General features: G+C 47.1%; 1 protein-coding gene across 1 annotated transcript in view; it reads right to left on the reverse strand.

Annotated features, from left to right (window-relative positions):
- Positions 1-1,087: 1,087 nt before the first annotated feature.
- Cinp (cyclin dependent kinase 2 interacting protein) overlaps positions 1,088-14,530 on the reverse strand; it is a 16,073-nt gene continuing 2,630 nt past the window's right edge. Inside the window, exons 2-5 of the mRNA XM_031357703.1 lie at positions 11,262-11,430; positions 7,461-7,590; positions 4,891-5,020; positions 1,088-2,245 (exon numbers count right to left, since the gene is read on the reverse strand). Of these exons, the coding sequence (XP_031213563.1) occupies positions 2,043-2,245; positions 4,891-5,020; positions 7,461-7,590; positions 11,262-11,430 (632 nt within the window). The 3' untranslated portion in view covers positions 1,088-2,042. The remainder of the gene's footprint in view (positions 2,246-4,890; positions 5,021-7,460; positions 7,591-11,261; positions 11,431-14,530) is intronic.

Genomic DNA, 14,530 nt, shown 5'->3' on the forward strand with positions numbered 1-14,530 from the left:
TTTTTTTCCGAGACACGAACTTTTTGGTATAGCTTTGGCTGTACTGGCTAGCCTCCAACTCAGGATGTGCTTGCCTGAGTGCTGAGATGCATGCACAGTGCATGCTACCATAACCATCTAAGGAACCTACAGTTAACTATCTCGGGTTTGTGCAAGGTTCTAACGGTGATGCTAGACACAACTTCTAGTGGCCAGAAAATCTGACGATGTGTCTAACTTGTGTTCTGAGCCAAGACTTGGGTAAAGAAAAAAAAAGGAAAAGAAAATGAAGTTGTGTGTACGTGTGCACGCGCGCATGCGCTTTGATTACAGTAAGTTAGAGTAGAAATGCAGCCTGGGAGTTGCCAGTTACTGGCATAAACCTGGGACAGCTGCATATCTAACTCTGGGCCTCTGTCTTCCTCTGGGAAATGGGAGCAGCAGAGGGCATAGTGTGCATTGTGCAAACCGACGATCTGAGTCCAGATTCCTAGAAACACAGAAAAGCCAGTGTAGTACCAGCACAGGTGTATGTAATGCCTACAGCACCTACAAGGAGACAGAGACAGCGGCTGGGACAGGAGAAACTAGAAGCTTGCAGGCCAGGTATCCTGGTGTGTCAAGGCAGAAGGCAGGGACCCACACCTGAAGCTGTCCTCTGACCTGCACACTTGCAGTGTAGCTTGTGTGCCCTTACACACACACACATACAGACACATACATCAGCACTCCTTGTCAGAAAGAGTGCCCACCCCCAGATGAGAACAGTGTGTTTCCCATCAGGAAGGAGTGAAAAGAGCAAGTGCAAGTGATGGTTCCTGAGGGCCAGCCAACCTCACTGTGCAGACAATTCTTAGTGATGAATGGTTAACAGTGAGAAAGCTAAACAGATACAGCTAAGCACATCCAGGCCCCAGATATAAACAGTCTGCAATTATTGGTCTCTCTCTCTCTTTTTTTTTTTTTTTTGGTTTTTCAAGACAAGGTTTCTCTGTATAGCCCTGGCTGTCCTGGAACTCACTCTGTAGACCAGGCTGGCCTCAAACTCAGAAATCCGCCTGCCTCTGCCTCCCAAGTGCTAGGATTAAAGGCACGAGCCACCGCTGTCCAGCAATTATTGGTCTCTTTACTGGCTTGTCTTTTCATGCAAACAGCAATTTTGTGTTGGTGGTTTTCATTTCTGTGACACTAAACTCTATACTCCGTTAAGTCAAGGATTAAATATATATATATATTTCAATACATATTAATATATTTACACACTATATTAAATGTGTGCATCTCCAGCCACAGGTGAGATGGTTCAGCAGTTAAGAGCATGAACTGTTCTTCCAGATCAGTTACTGGAGTTTGGTTTCTAACACTCAAATCAGGTGGCTGACAATCTCTTGTAACTCTAGCTCCAAGGAGCCCACTCCCATTTGTAGTTGCCTTGGTCATCTGTGCATGCGGCCTATATACAAATACCTAAGTAAAAATAAAATTTAAAGGTGTGTGTGTGCGTGCGCGCGTGCACACAAATATGTGTGGCTGCCAGGGAAGGCCAGAAGTCCACAAGCGCTCCTAAATGCTAAACCATCTCAGTGCCTACTTAAGAGACTTTAAACATCTAGTAATTCTGGGATAGTTTCAGAACTAAAATATTCTCTTCAAAGCACAGGGTTGGGAGTATGGGCCATTGGTTGAAATTCAGCTTGTGTGAAGTCTGGATTTGATTTCCAGCACCACAAAACAAACAAAAATATAGATAGGTACAAAGTAGAAATAAGAAACTCAGGTTGTCTCCACAGATGTTAACAGTAAAGTCCATTGGTTTATAAAACTTGGTCTTTCAGCTGTTCTTGTCTCTGTCACTCAGTGGAGCCTCATGATCCCTGGGAAGCAACAGGAGGACAGCCCAGCAGTGCCTGTGTGTCTGGAGAGGCTGCAGCAGCAGGGAGAGTGATCCCAGGGCCTTATAAGGACCTGGCCTTTTAGGCACAACAGGGTCCACCCAAGTGACTGACTGTCCAGCTAGTGGTCTGGAACTCTGGACTGTGGTCACAGGCAAGGTGGCCAGGGAGTCACAGGGCCCGGTGCCCTGTTTCAAGCAGCATGCTCTCCAGCTGTAGCTTGCTATCACTCTGTATGTAGGGCTGGTGCAGCCACATAGACAGGTAGGTCAAGCTGAGGTTGCGGTCTGCAGTATGGGCCAGCTCTGCGCCAATGGTGTGTTTCAAAAGGAGCTCCTTTTTGTATGCTTCGGAGAGCTGGTGGGAGACCTCATCTGCAACAGAACAGACACCATGGCTGCATGAAAATGCACTGTCCTAAATTCAAGCCAGAATCAGTGCTGGCAGTGTGGCTCATTTGGTAGAGTACTTTCCCAGCATGCATGAAGCCTAATCCCTAGTGCCCATAGACAGTGTGGTGGTGAATGCTTGGGACCAAGCACTTGGAAGTTGAAGCACAGGCGGAAGCAGGAGGATGGGAGGTACAAGATCATCCTCAGCCACCTGGGCAACAGAAAGCTTAGATCAGAACAGCACTGGGATAAAGAAGGACCAAGCCAGTCCAGCCCAGTCAGATGGTTAAGTGGTAGGAAGCACAAGGCCACACAACCCTTGTAACTTGTAATGATAAGCCACTTCATTCAGGCTCAGAAGCTTTGGAGGCCTGAAGCAGGGGACTGCTGCAAGTTGGAGGCCTGCTTGGGCCAGTTCAGCCTAGCATACATACTACAGCTCTGTTTGAAAAAGGAAATAGGGGACCGGAGAGATGGTCTAGCAATTTAAAGCACTGGATGCTCTTGCAGAGGAGCTGGGGTCATTTTCCAGCACACACATCAGGAGCTGACAAATCCATATTACTCTAGCTCCAGGGGTCAGAGCACCTCTGGCCTTCAAAGGCACCTGTCTTCATGTATGTGCACATACCCACACACATACAAATAATTAAAATAAATCTTAAAAAAAAAAAAACAAACTGAGCTGGGTGGTGGTGCCTTGTACCTTCAATTCCAGCACTTGGCAGGTGGTTCTCTGAGGATTTAAGACCAGCCTGGTCTACAGAGTGAGTTCCTGAACTACACAGAGAAAATCAAAACAAACAAAACAAAAACTCCCAACCCCAATGTCAAGTACTTTAACCTCTACAAAGTTTTTCTTGCATTTTCTTCTGTCTGAATGTGTGTGTATCCCATGGTGTACACAGTGTATATATAGTCAGACAGCAACCTCCAGACACTGGTTTGTTCTACTATTATGTGGGTCCTAGGGAGTCAAGTTTTCAGACTTGGTGGCAAGAGCCTTTACCTACTAATGTAAAAGTATTTTTTATTCACGAGATGTAATTGTTGTTTCTGAGGCTTACTGCCTCTATCTGCTAACCTAGGCCTGGTCCTGGATGCTTCTATTTAGGCTTAGAATGTTTTCAGCCTCTAAGACTTACTGCTGAATAAGCTCATCCTTTCTAGTTCTTTCTGAACTCTGGCTCACTGGTTCAACTCAGCTGCTCTGGCACAAACTCCTCTCCAAACAGACTGATTCAATCTGGCTTCTTTCTCAACCTCTGATTGCATTGCCCCACTTGGCCACAAACTAACTCTGGCAGTACATTCTTATCTTCTGGCTTGTCCTGTCTTCATCTAGCTTGTTCTCTCTTCAACCTGTCTCTGTAAAACTCTCCTGGTAAAACTGCTCCCTCCCTCCCTCCCTCCCTCCCTCCCTCCCTCTCTACACTGCCCCTTAAGTAGCTTTCCTTTCCTCTCTCTCCTCGTTGGGCATATCCTAGTCTGTCAAATCTTTCTCTGACTCGTCACTTATCTGCCACTCAATTAGACTTCAGTTTCAAATATGGCTGCTCACCTCTACAAACTAACTCTACCTTCTGTGTTTGGGATTAGAGGTGTGTGCTGAGGGCTGAGCTACACAACAACAAGAAACATTTTTTTTCAGTAAATAACACAACTTCTGGGTTCACAGTGTGATCAAATATCTTGCAACATGCTGAACCATCTTACCAGCCCATTTAGCCCCATTTGAGCCCAGGCTGCTCTTAAACTCACTGTGATCCTTCTGTCTCAGCCTCCCAAGTACTGGGTTAAGAACTTGTACTATGTGCTGGTTAGTTTCTGTTAACCTGACACAAGCTAGAGTCACTGGAGAGGAGGGAGCCTCCATTGAGAAAATGCCTCCATAAGGTCTGGCTGCTAGGCATTTTATAAAGTAATAATTGATGTGGGTGGGGTGCCTCTGGGCACATGGTCCTGGGTTCAGAAGAAAGCAGGCTGAGGAAGCCATGGGGAAGCGAGGCAGTGAGCAGCGCTCCTCCTGGCTGTTCCTGTTCTGACTTGCATCGAGGGTGAGCAGGATGTGGAAGCACAGCCAGATAAATCCTTTCCTGCCTGAGTTGATTCAATCATGGTATTTTAGCATAGCAATAGCATCCCTAACTAGGGAAGACTAGCAGGCTAAATTTCACTTTTTTCAATGATCTTCTATGAGGCTGACTGATTTATTTATTTTTTTAAAGACAGGTTGTCAGTTTATAGCCCAGTTTTGCCTTAAACTGACAATTTTCCTGCTTTTGTTGTTCATTACTAACTAGCATTATAGGAATGTATATTATCAAATCTTCAACCAACCTACCTACCAGCCTGCCTGCCTGCCTGCCTATCTATCTATCTATCTATCTATCTATCTATCTATCTATCTATCTATCTATCTATCTATCTATCCATCTATCTATTCATCTATCTATCTATCTATCTATCTATCTATCTATCTATCCATCCATCCATCCATCCATCCATCCACCCACCCACCCACCCATCTTTTAAAAGGCAGAGGCCCCATGTCCTTCCTTTTCTAAGGACCAGATCTAAGCAATGCAGATGTCCCTCTTAGAACCATCTCCAGAAGAGCTACTTACAGAAGAAGGCTGTGGGCCATGTGTGGAACAGCAGGGGCCGGCTGCTTTCTTCCCTGTAGTGGTAATTCTCTAGTTCACAAATTCCCTTGGTGGTTGAAGACAACTTTTCCATTTTCATTTGTACTTTAGTCTGAAAAGATATCAATTTGGGATATAAGAATACTGCTTAGAATTTCTCATCTCATATTTAGTAACTATAAAAGATTTGAAGGCTATGATGTATAGTTCTGGGGGGGCTAAAATTCCAGTAATTCACCCCGTTAACTCCATAGATGGCAGATTTCCAGAGGAATGGAGACAGGTGGGTGCTGTGGTTTCATTACTCTTGTACTAAGCCCTGGGTTTTCACAGCCTCAGAGGAAGGCAGGCTTGCTGAGCCCCACCTCAGTGAGTTTTCTACACAGCAGTAGCACTTTAGCTCCAAGGACCTGGCAGAATCCCAGTGGGCTGTTTTTTTTTTTTTTGGGGGGGGGGGGTCGAGACAGGGTTTCTCTGTGTAGCCCTGGCTGTCCCGGAACTCACTCTATAGACCAGGCTGGCCTTGAACTCAGAAATCCACCTGCCTCTGCCTCCCAAGTGCCCAGTGGGCTGTTGTTAAGAGAATGAACAGGCAGAAAGGCACCTGGCCAGCGCCTCTGACTCTCTTTTCATGGAGCCTCTGTGAGCCTGGATTTTCTTACTCATATGGCAACGAGTGAAAGGGAGCCTCATGGGCACCCAGAAGCAAGCAGTGAGAACCTGAAACCTGGGCCTTTACAGACCGCTCTCCCTCTGCTGCTGTCCTCTCTGTCAGCTCCCAGCAGGAGACGCCAGCACCTTGTGTACAGCGACCAAGTGTGACAGATGAAGGACAGTGACGTGGGTCGTGGAACACCCACTTACACAGTGATCATTAAATAGGATAGACAGAGATAACTAGGATTTTAGATTTAAGTAGCAAAGGTTTATTAAAACTAAACCACCAGTTCCTTAGTGTAGTTGACTGCTATGCATCTGGGAATAAAAGAGCGATATAGCTTCAACATCATAATTCCTTGTAATTGATCCTCCCAACTGTCCGCTTCCTGGTTTTACCTAAAGTGGCACACACTAAATTTAGCAAATATTAATCTTTAGAAGTTTCTCCTTCACTCTCTCCTTCCTTCTCAAATCATTTTAGGTTCGATAGTTCCCTTGGCTTAACCTCCAGACAGGCTCCATTTCCAACTGCAGCTGGGGAGAAGCTCAAGGCTGAGGGGAGAAGGCGGAGCCAGGACTGGATCTGTGCTTTGTGAATCCCACTCTGTAAAGAAGTCTGCACCCCACAGCTGCTCCTGGACACCTACCTCCTAATTCTAGAAAAGTGTAGAAGGACTCAGAGAGGAGGGAACTCTGGAGGCCCTGACCCAGATCTGAAGCTCAGCCACCAACAGGGACAAAGTCCCATCTGTCTGTGCTTTGCTAACAATGAAAGAGCAGCTCACACCACAGGGCAGCTGTTGTATCTCCCATAGTAACACATCACACAAAAATGGGGGTAAAGAGTATGCCCATTCCCCAAGACAAGATACTTAATCCCAAACCTCTGTAATGGCTGCAGAGAGAAAAAAAGCAGTATTCACGGCTTCCAACCCAACTTTTGGATTTGAACATGGAGTGAGATAGATTTCCAAGCCAGTTTCAGACGGATTCAAGTTCATCAGAGCAGAGAATTTCTAACATGATGGCTAGCATGCAGAGCTTGGTCCTCTAGTAAGGTGATTTCCTTGGTTACTTATGTGTGTGTGTCTGGATTCCCTGGAGTTGGAGTTAGAGACAGTTGTGAGCTGCTGGGGATGGACGCTGGCAACCAAACTCTAGTCCTTTGAAAGAGCAGCGAGTGCTCCTAACACTGAGCCCTCTCTAGCCCGACAGCTAGCCACGGCCTAACAGGACTCTCTTACACAAGGATCGAGCTTCTTGGGGAAAAAAAATGCTGATTCTTAGACAGAGGCAGGAAATACGCAAAGAAAGCCTGGGACAGCATTCAGTGCCAGTCAGAAAGGAAATGTGAGTTTTACAATGAAGACTGGGGTTTCAGGCAGAAGAACTAATGCCTGAGTGTAAACCATCTGAATAAGAAAGACAGTGGGTTTGGACCACAACCTGAAGTGGGAGCTGCTAGGTCCACACTGATAAGAAATACAGTAGTAGGCTGGGCGGTGGTGACACATGCGTTTAATCCCAGCAGTTGGGAGGCAGAGGCAGGCCTAGTCTACAGAGTGAGTTCCAGGACAGCCAGGGCTACACGGAGAAACCCTGTCTTGAAAAGCCAAAAAAAAAAAAAAAAAAAAAAAAAAGAAAGACAGCAGCTGCTTTAAGTGTTAGACGGCAGCACCAAGAAGTCATTATGATAGAAATGGTCAGGCCTACAAAAGCTGAACGTTCACTCTGGACCCTTGAAGTAGTTGATGCTGCCCAGGACGATGTACCTGACCTGACTTGAGAGCATCAGGATTCGTTAGATGGAAGGAAAGGCTTAGGAGGAAAGGTTTCCCACAGTCAAGCACACTCCAAACATGATGCTGATGGCCAGCACTTTTAGGTCTTACCAAGCCGTCCAAGATGGCCTGCAGCTCCTCACACAGAGCTTCAAGTCCCTTATCATAGTCCAGGTTTGTCTTTCCTTCCTCTTCAATGGAAGCTGGGCTGCTGCTCTCTAGTTCAACCTTCTCTTTACCCCTGGACAAAGCAGAAGATGGTGGGTACAAATCACACTCTAAACTCACCTCATGCTGGGCGACTGCATGTCTCTAATCCCAGTGCTTAAGGAGAAGAGGAGTTCACAGCCTGGCTACACAGTCGGCCTGGCCTCAAAAAAAGAAAAACAAAACAAGGAAAAAACCCTTCACTTCATTTTGTTATAATAAATTCTATAAAAGCCATCATCTACAAAATGTTAGATACATTGCATATATGTTGCATATGTCACTATAGCAGATGCTTATTTATACAGTGGAGGCCAGAACTGAGTACTGGATTCCCTAGAGCTGGAGATACAGACAGTTGTGAGCTGCTGGGAACCAAACTCCAGTCCTCCGAAAGAGCAGCCAGCCAGGCAGTAGTGCCAAACGCCTTTAACCCCAGCACTTGGGAGGCAGAGGCAGGCGGATTTCTGAGTTTAAGGCCAGCCTGGTGAGTTCCAGGACAGCCAGGGCTAAACAGAAACCCTGTCTCGAAAAACCAAAAAAAAAAAAAGGGCAGCAAGTGCTCTTGGCTTAGTGCTAACACTAAGCCAACAGGTTTCTAATAGGATTTCCTATACCAGGATTACATTTACACAGTGAGCACATCCATTAGTTACTCAAGTTTGTTGTGCCTGGATGGAGCCAAGGGCCTCCGTTTGCAGCAAATGGTCTATTGCTAAGCTATACCCCTAGCCCTGGCCACTCAAGTTTATACTAGGGGAAGTGAAGTCAGTCTAGCCATGTGGAATCCTTGGTGTAGGGCTTAGTGCTGGTTGTATGAAATGCATAAGACATGGCTCAGCTCTGAAAGGAGTCGAGAGTCTGTGGGTAATTTCTAAAGTAAAGTCTGTGGTCCGTACAGTTAGACAGTAAAGGCTTGGTCTTCAGCCTATGGCTGTTAGAAGAAGATGCAACCATTAAGGTTAGGCCTAATGGGAAGGCTTCTATCCATGTAGGGAAAGGATTCCCTTCCAAGAGCTTTAGGGTCCCAGTATCTTCTTTCTGGTTCTGACCATGAAGCAAACGGTGTGAGCATCCACTGTGATGGATGACATTGTGCCACAAGTGCACACAGGAAGCAGTGGTCAGCCTGTGGTGGCGTTCCTCAGGTAACTGTACGGACCACAGGCTTCCACCCACCTCCTTGAAGACACAGTCTCTTCTCATCTCGGGATCTAGGATTCTCAGACTGGGCTGGAGTGGTGGCCTGCTTCCTCCTCCTCAGTGCTAGCATTACAAACACACACTACAATGCCTCACTTTTTCCTTGGATACCGAGGTTTGAACTCAGGTCCTCATGTTTGCACGGTGAGTACCTCTGAGTTCTCTCTCCTCCTTAGTCTTTCTTCTTCCTTCTATCCTTTCTTTCTTTCTTTCTTTCTTTTTAAAAGATAAGCAGTCCTAGATGACTTGAACATGCTTTATCGTGCAGGCCAGCCTTGAACTCACAGAGATGCGCTGCCTCTGCCTCCCCAGTGCTGGGACTGAGCACATGAGCCACTATACTTGTTTCTTTTCTCTTTTCAATATTTATTAATTTTTTTATTTTTTATTTTTTGGTTTTTCAAGACAGGGTTTCTCTGTGTAGCCCTGGCTGTCCTGGAACTCACTCTGTAAACCAGGCTGGCCTCGAACTCAGAAATCCGCCTGCCTCTGCCTCCCAAGTGCTGGGATTAAAGGTGTGTGCCACCACCGCCAGTACCATGCTTCAACGTTTATTTTTAATTTGTGTGTATGAACAATTGTCTATCTGTATGTGTGTCTGTGTGCTATGTGTATGCAGTCTCCATAGAGACCAGAAGAGAGCATCAGATCTTGTATACAGCTGTAGTTACAGACAGCTATGTGCTGCCATGTGAGTGCTGGAACTGAACCCGTTTCTTCTGTAATGGAAAGTTTTGTTTTCTAAGGCAGGCTTTCTCTGTGTAGCCCTGGCTGTCCTGGAACTCACTCAGTAGGCCCAGCTGGCCCCAAACTCAGAGATCCACCTGCCTCTGCTTCCCAGGTGCTGGAATTAAAGGTGTGCACTGGGCTGCCACCCAGTGGAAATTACTCCACTGAGACATTTCTCAAGTCTCCCCACCCCCACTCTGCCCACCCCCACTCTGTCTTTTTTTTTTTTTTAAAGATTTATTTATTTATTATATGTAAGTACACTGTATCTGTCTTCAGATGCACCAGAAGAGGGCATCAGATCTCATTTCGGGTGGTTGTGAGCCACCATGTGGTTGCTGGGATTTGAACTCATGACCTTCAGAACAGCAGTCAATGCTCTTCCCCACTGAGCCATCTCACCAGGCCCCCAATCTGTCTTTTTTAGAAATAAAGCGAAGCTCCAGGGGGTGGCCCAGCGGTGAAGGCAGACTAAGAAGCTGACAGTCACCTCCTTTACATAGTGGTGTGAGGTCTGCCTGGGCCTGCATAAGTCCCTGTCTCAAAGTGAACAGAGGCTAGAGAAGTGGCCTGGTGGTTAAGAGCACTTGCTGCTCTTTCAGAGGACCCAGGTTTGATTCTCAGCGCCTGCAAGGAGGCTCATGACTGCCTGTAACTTCAGTGTGGACCGATGTCCTTTTCTGGCCTCTTCAGGCGGTGCAGCTATGTGAGGCAAATGCATGCATGCAGGCAAAAGACCCGCACACCTACAAGACAGCAGCAAACAATCTAGAGAGAGAGTTCAGCTGTCAAGAGCAGCGGCTGCTCTCCCAGAAGACCCAGGCTTGTTTCCAAGCACCCACAAGGTAGCGCACAATCATCTGTAATTCCAGGATAATACCTCCTTCTGGCCCCCTTGGGCAACAGACACACAAGTGATACAGACAAATATGCAGGCACAATACCCACACACACAAAGAAAAGGGGACATAAAATGAATCGGGTGCAATGGTACTCATCTGTGGTTCCAACTCCTCAGGCAGGCTGAGGCAGGAAAATCAGCTTGGGCAACATAGTTGGCTCCTGCCACAAAATGGAAATAAAGCCAGGTCCGTAGTATACACATTGAATCCCAGCACTCAAGAGACGGAGGCAGGAGGAGTGCTGGGTGTTCAGGGTCAGCCTGGTGTAGTAAAACTATTTCAAAAAGAACCAAATAGCAGGCAAACAAAAGAAATGAAATGGAGGGCGGGAGGGATACCCAGCAGCCAACAGTACACACAAGAACCCACTGACCTGCCACCCCACATTCCTGAAAGATAATAGTGTCACAAACCCAACCCTTTCTCCTCAATCTCTTTATGACTTTAAATACAGATCTAGACAACGTGTAGCATAATTTTGTATTTATTTTTACATCTATCTGTGTGTTTCTAAGAACGGGCACATTTATACCATGACTGTGCCTACGGTGGACAACTTGCAGTAATTTGGTTGTTTCCTTCCACCATATAGGTTGTGGGGACTGAACTCAGTCATTAGGTTTGGTGGCAAGCACCTTTACCCACTGAGCAATCTCTCTAGCTTAAGGTGTCAAACTTGTAATCCTCCGGTCTCTGCCTTTTCAGTGGGTCCTACCAATGTGTACTGCAACAGTCAGCATACCTCTGCATATGTGCAGGTAATATTTGCTACTCTTTTGGCTTTCTTTATTTACACCAGGAAATTCTTACTCTCGTTTTCTCAGTGGGTAGAGGTGACAGTACAGAGCACGGGAACCGCACATGTACTTACAACAAGCTGACTTTCAGATTGGCAATACTGCTCGCCGTGGTAAAACCCTTGTCACTGAGGCTGTCCCATTTCAGGATTAAGTTATGCCAGTCAGCTGCATTGTCCTTAAGTTTTCTCGCACTGACAGATAAGACAGGTTTTCTTGGTGTTGCAATCCCAAGAGTCTTTGCTAATAGGGAGCAAGAGAAACATGACAGTTAAGGAACATGTGATCACAGGCCTCTATAGTAAAATAGTCTGATAACTCAATGTCCCAGAAACCAAGAGGCTCTTCACAGCTCCTGGCTCCACAAACACTTATCTCACACTGTCTACTTTTCTTTTGGGGGACAGGGTCTCAAAGGTAGCTTAGGCTGGCCTTGAACTCATAGAGATCATCCCACCTATTCCTCCAGAACTGGGATCAAAGGTGGGCACCACCATACCTGGCATAGCACCTTGTCTTTAGAAACAAGTAAAGCTCTGACTTTCTATGCCTACATCAACACTTACCATTCTCTCTCCTGTGAGACTGTCTGATCTTAACTCTTTATACTCCACCCACCTGTACCTGCTGCACCTTGAACCCTTAAACTGAGCTTTTGACTCCTGAGAGTTCATCACAGCACAATCCTGAGAAAGTGGGGTGGACACTAGAGACGCTTGCCAGGCTGCTGCTACTGCTGGTGTGCGTGTGACTTAGATGTCTAAAGTTCTGCCTGCATCTCTGCTCCGGCCCTGCAGAGCCAGGCAAAGCTCCTGGGAAGGCCTTAGGCATGCGCTTCTCTCTGCGGGGAAGTTCCTTCTTCAAGTAGTGCCGTCCATCTACAATTCACCCAACCCAAGGCCTGAGGAAAGTGAGACCAAAAGCAGAGTCTGTGCTGCCTTCTAGACTTGCAGCTCTACACAGTCATCTCGCAGCTGAGAGGAATGCAGGGCACGTGGCAGCTGCATGCCTTGGAGGCTACACCTTGAAGACCATGTTTCCTGGGTGTGAGTCCTGGCTCCAGCTGAGTGTAAACTTTATTTGCCAATCTCTTGGAGCCTCAATATTCTCCCCTGCAAAATGATAGCACAGTATCTGTTCCAAAGTGGATATGTGAGTTCAATGCAGCCTGGTCTACATAGCGAGTTCCAGACTGGCCAGGGCTACATAGGGAGACTAAGACAGTAAAACAACTATACACATAATATGTGAAGCTGCAAGGGTCGGACACATGACCAGTTAACAAGGCACACTACTGGTCCCCGAGTCTGTCCTCCCTTCTCCACTGGGGCCTCTTACTCACTCTCTGCCCAGTTCTGCTCTAGCGTCCCAGCGTGGGTCATGTCGACTGCTCGTGTGTGCACTCACTCACCCTGTTCACACAGTATTTTTTAGGGCTCGGCTCTTTTCTGGTTTGCTTTGATGGTATTGGGGACTGAGCCTATGGCCCTGTGCATGCTCCACTGGGAAACACCCCCAGCCCATATTACTGTAAGACGGTCTCATTAAGTTGCTCTGGCAGGCGGAACCTATTTTGCAACCCAGACAGACTTTGAACTTTCTTCCTGTCTCAGCCTCCCAGGTAGTTTGGATGGCAGCGTGTGCCACCATGCTTAGCCAATAGCTCGGCTTGATGGTTTTCATTCATTCTTTACTCAAACAACAAAAAATACTGCTTGGCTACCTTCAACACGTCAGGCATGGGGGATGAAGTGAGGGAATGAGAACAGGGACCTTTTCCCACGGCACTTAAGACTCCAAAAGAGTCAAATAATATACAAGTAAATTATCTTCACTGGTCCAGACCATAAGTACTATGTAAAAAAAGGGAACAGAAAACCAGGCGTCCAGCAAAGGCTTTAATCCGTGTTCAAGAGACTAAGGCAAGAAGAATGCTAAGAACTCAAGGCCAGCCAACCAAAACTGCCATTTTTTTTTGTTTTTTAAAAAAGAAGCTAATGTAGGCTATATAACAAGACTAACATAAATAAAAAATAAAACGGGAGTTTTGTGTCAGCATGAACCTGAGGTCTCCTCTGAGCTGAGGTGTAAATAAGCCAGGGAAAGCGAATCAGCATGGGCCTTATGTGACCATGAACTTGATGACTACAAGAAACAAGACAAACCCAGTATGACGAGGCTCAAACAGAGAAGCAGCAAACTAGGGCTCACACAGCCAGGGCCACACAGCTAGGGCCACAGAGCTAGGACCTCAGTCCACACAGCTAGGGTCACACAGCCAGGGCCACACAGCTAGGGTCACACAGCTAGGGCCACAGGCCTCACAGCTAGGGCCACAGGCCACACAGCTAGATCCACACAGCCAGGGCCACACAGCTAGGGCCACAGGCCACACAGCTAGGGCTACACAGGCCACACAGCTAGGGTCCACACAGCTAGGGCCACAGGCCACACAGCTAGGACCATACAGCTAGGGCCACACTCCACACAGGCTCACACAGCTAGGGCCATAGTCCACACAGCTAGGGCCACAGGCCACACAACTAGGGCCACAGGCCACACAGCTAGGGCGACAAGCCACACAGCTAGGGCCACAGGCCACACAGCTAGGTCCACACAGGCTACAGAGCTAGGGCCACGGGCCACACAGCTAGGGCCACAGGCCACACAGACCACACAAGCTCACACAGCTAGGGCCACAGGCCACAGAGCTAGGGCCACAGGCCACTGGGAGCACAGCAAAGAGCAGGCAGTGACCTGGAGCAGCTCCAGATCCTGTTGCATGGCCTACCCCCACTACCAAATGAGTAAACACTTGGTCACCTGCAATAAGAGAGTGGAAGGGGGTCCTGGGGATGAGAGGGTCTAAGTGGAGATGGAGATGGGGGTGTGGGGTCAGAAGGGGGCTGACCAAAATGCCATAAAGAAATCTGCTTTGTATGCTAATTAAAATAAACACATGATGTAAATATGTTCTACCCTCCTACAGAAAGAATGAGACAGTGACAAGGACACTGGACACTAGAGTATAACAGAATTCTTGTCATTTTCATTTCAATCTTAAATGTTAAACATCCCCTCACTTAAAAGAAAGGGAGGGAGAAAGAAAGGAAGGAAGGCAGGCAGGCAGGCCAGCCTCTAAGGAAAGAAAATTCTTTGGGTTTTTTGGGGAATATTCCATAGGTTAAATTCCATATGGTAGGCCGGGAAGTGGTGGCGCATGCCTTTAATCCCAGCATTTGGGAGGCAGAGGGAGGCAGATTTTTGAGTTCGAGGCCAGCCTGGTCTACAGAGTGAGTTCCAGGGTTACACAGAGAAACCCTGTCTCAATAAAACCAAAAAA

The sequence above is a fragment of the Mastomys coucha genome, unplaced genomic scaffold (genome assembly GCF_008632895.1).
Source record: "Mastomys coucha isolate ucsf_1 unplaced genomic scaffold, UCSF_Mcou_1 pScaffold6, whole genome shotgun sequence".
NCBI lineage: Eukaryota > Metazoa > Chordata > Mammalia > Rodentia > Muridae > Mastomys > Mastomys coucha.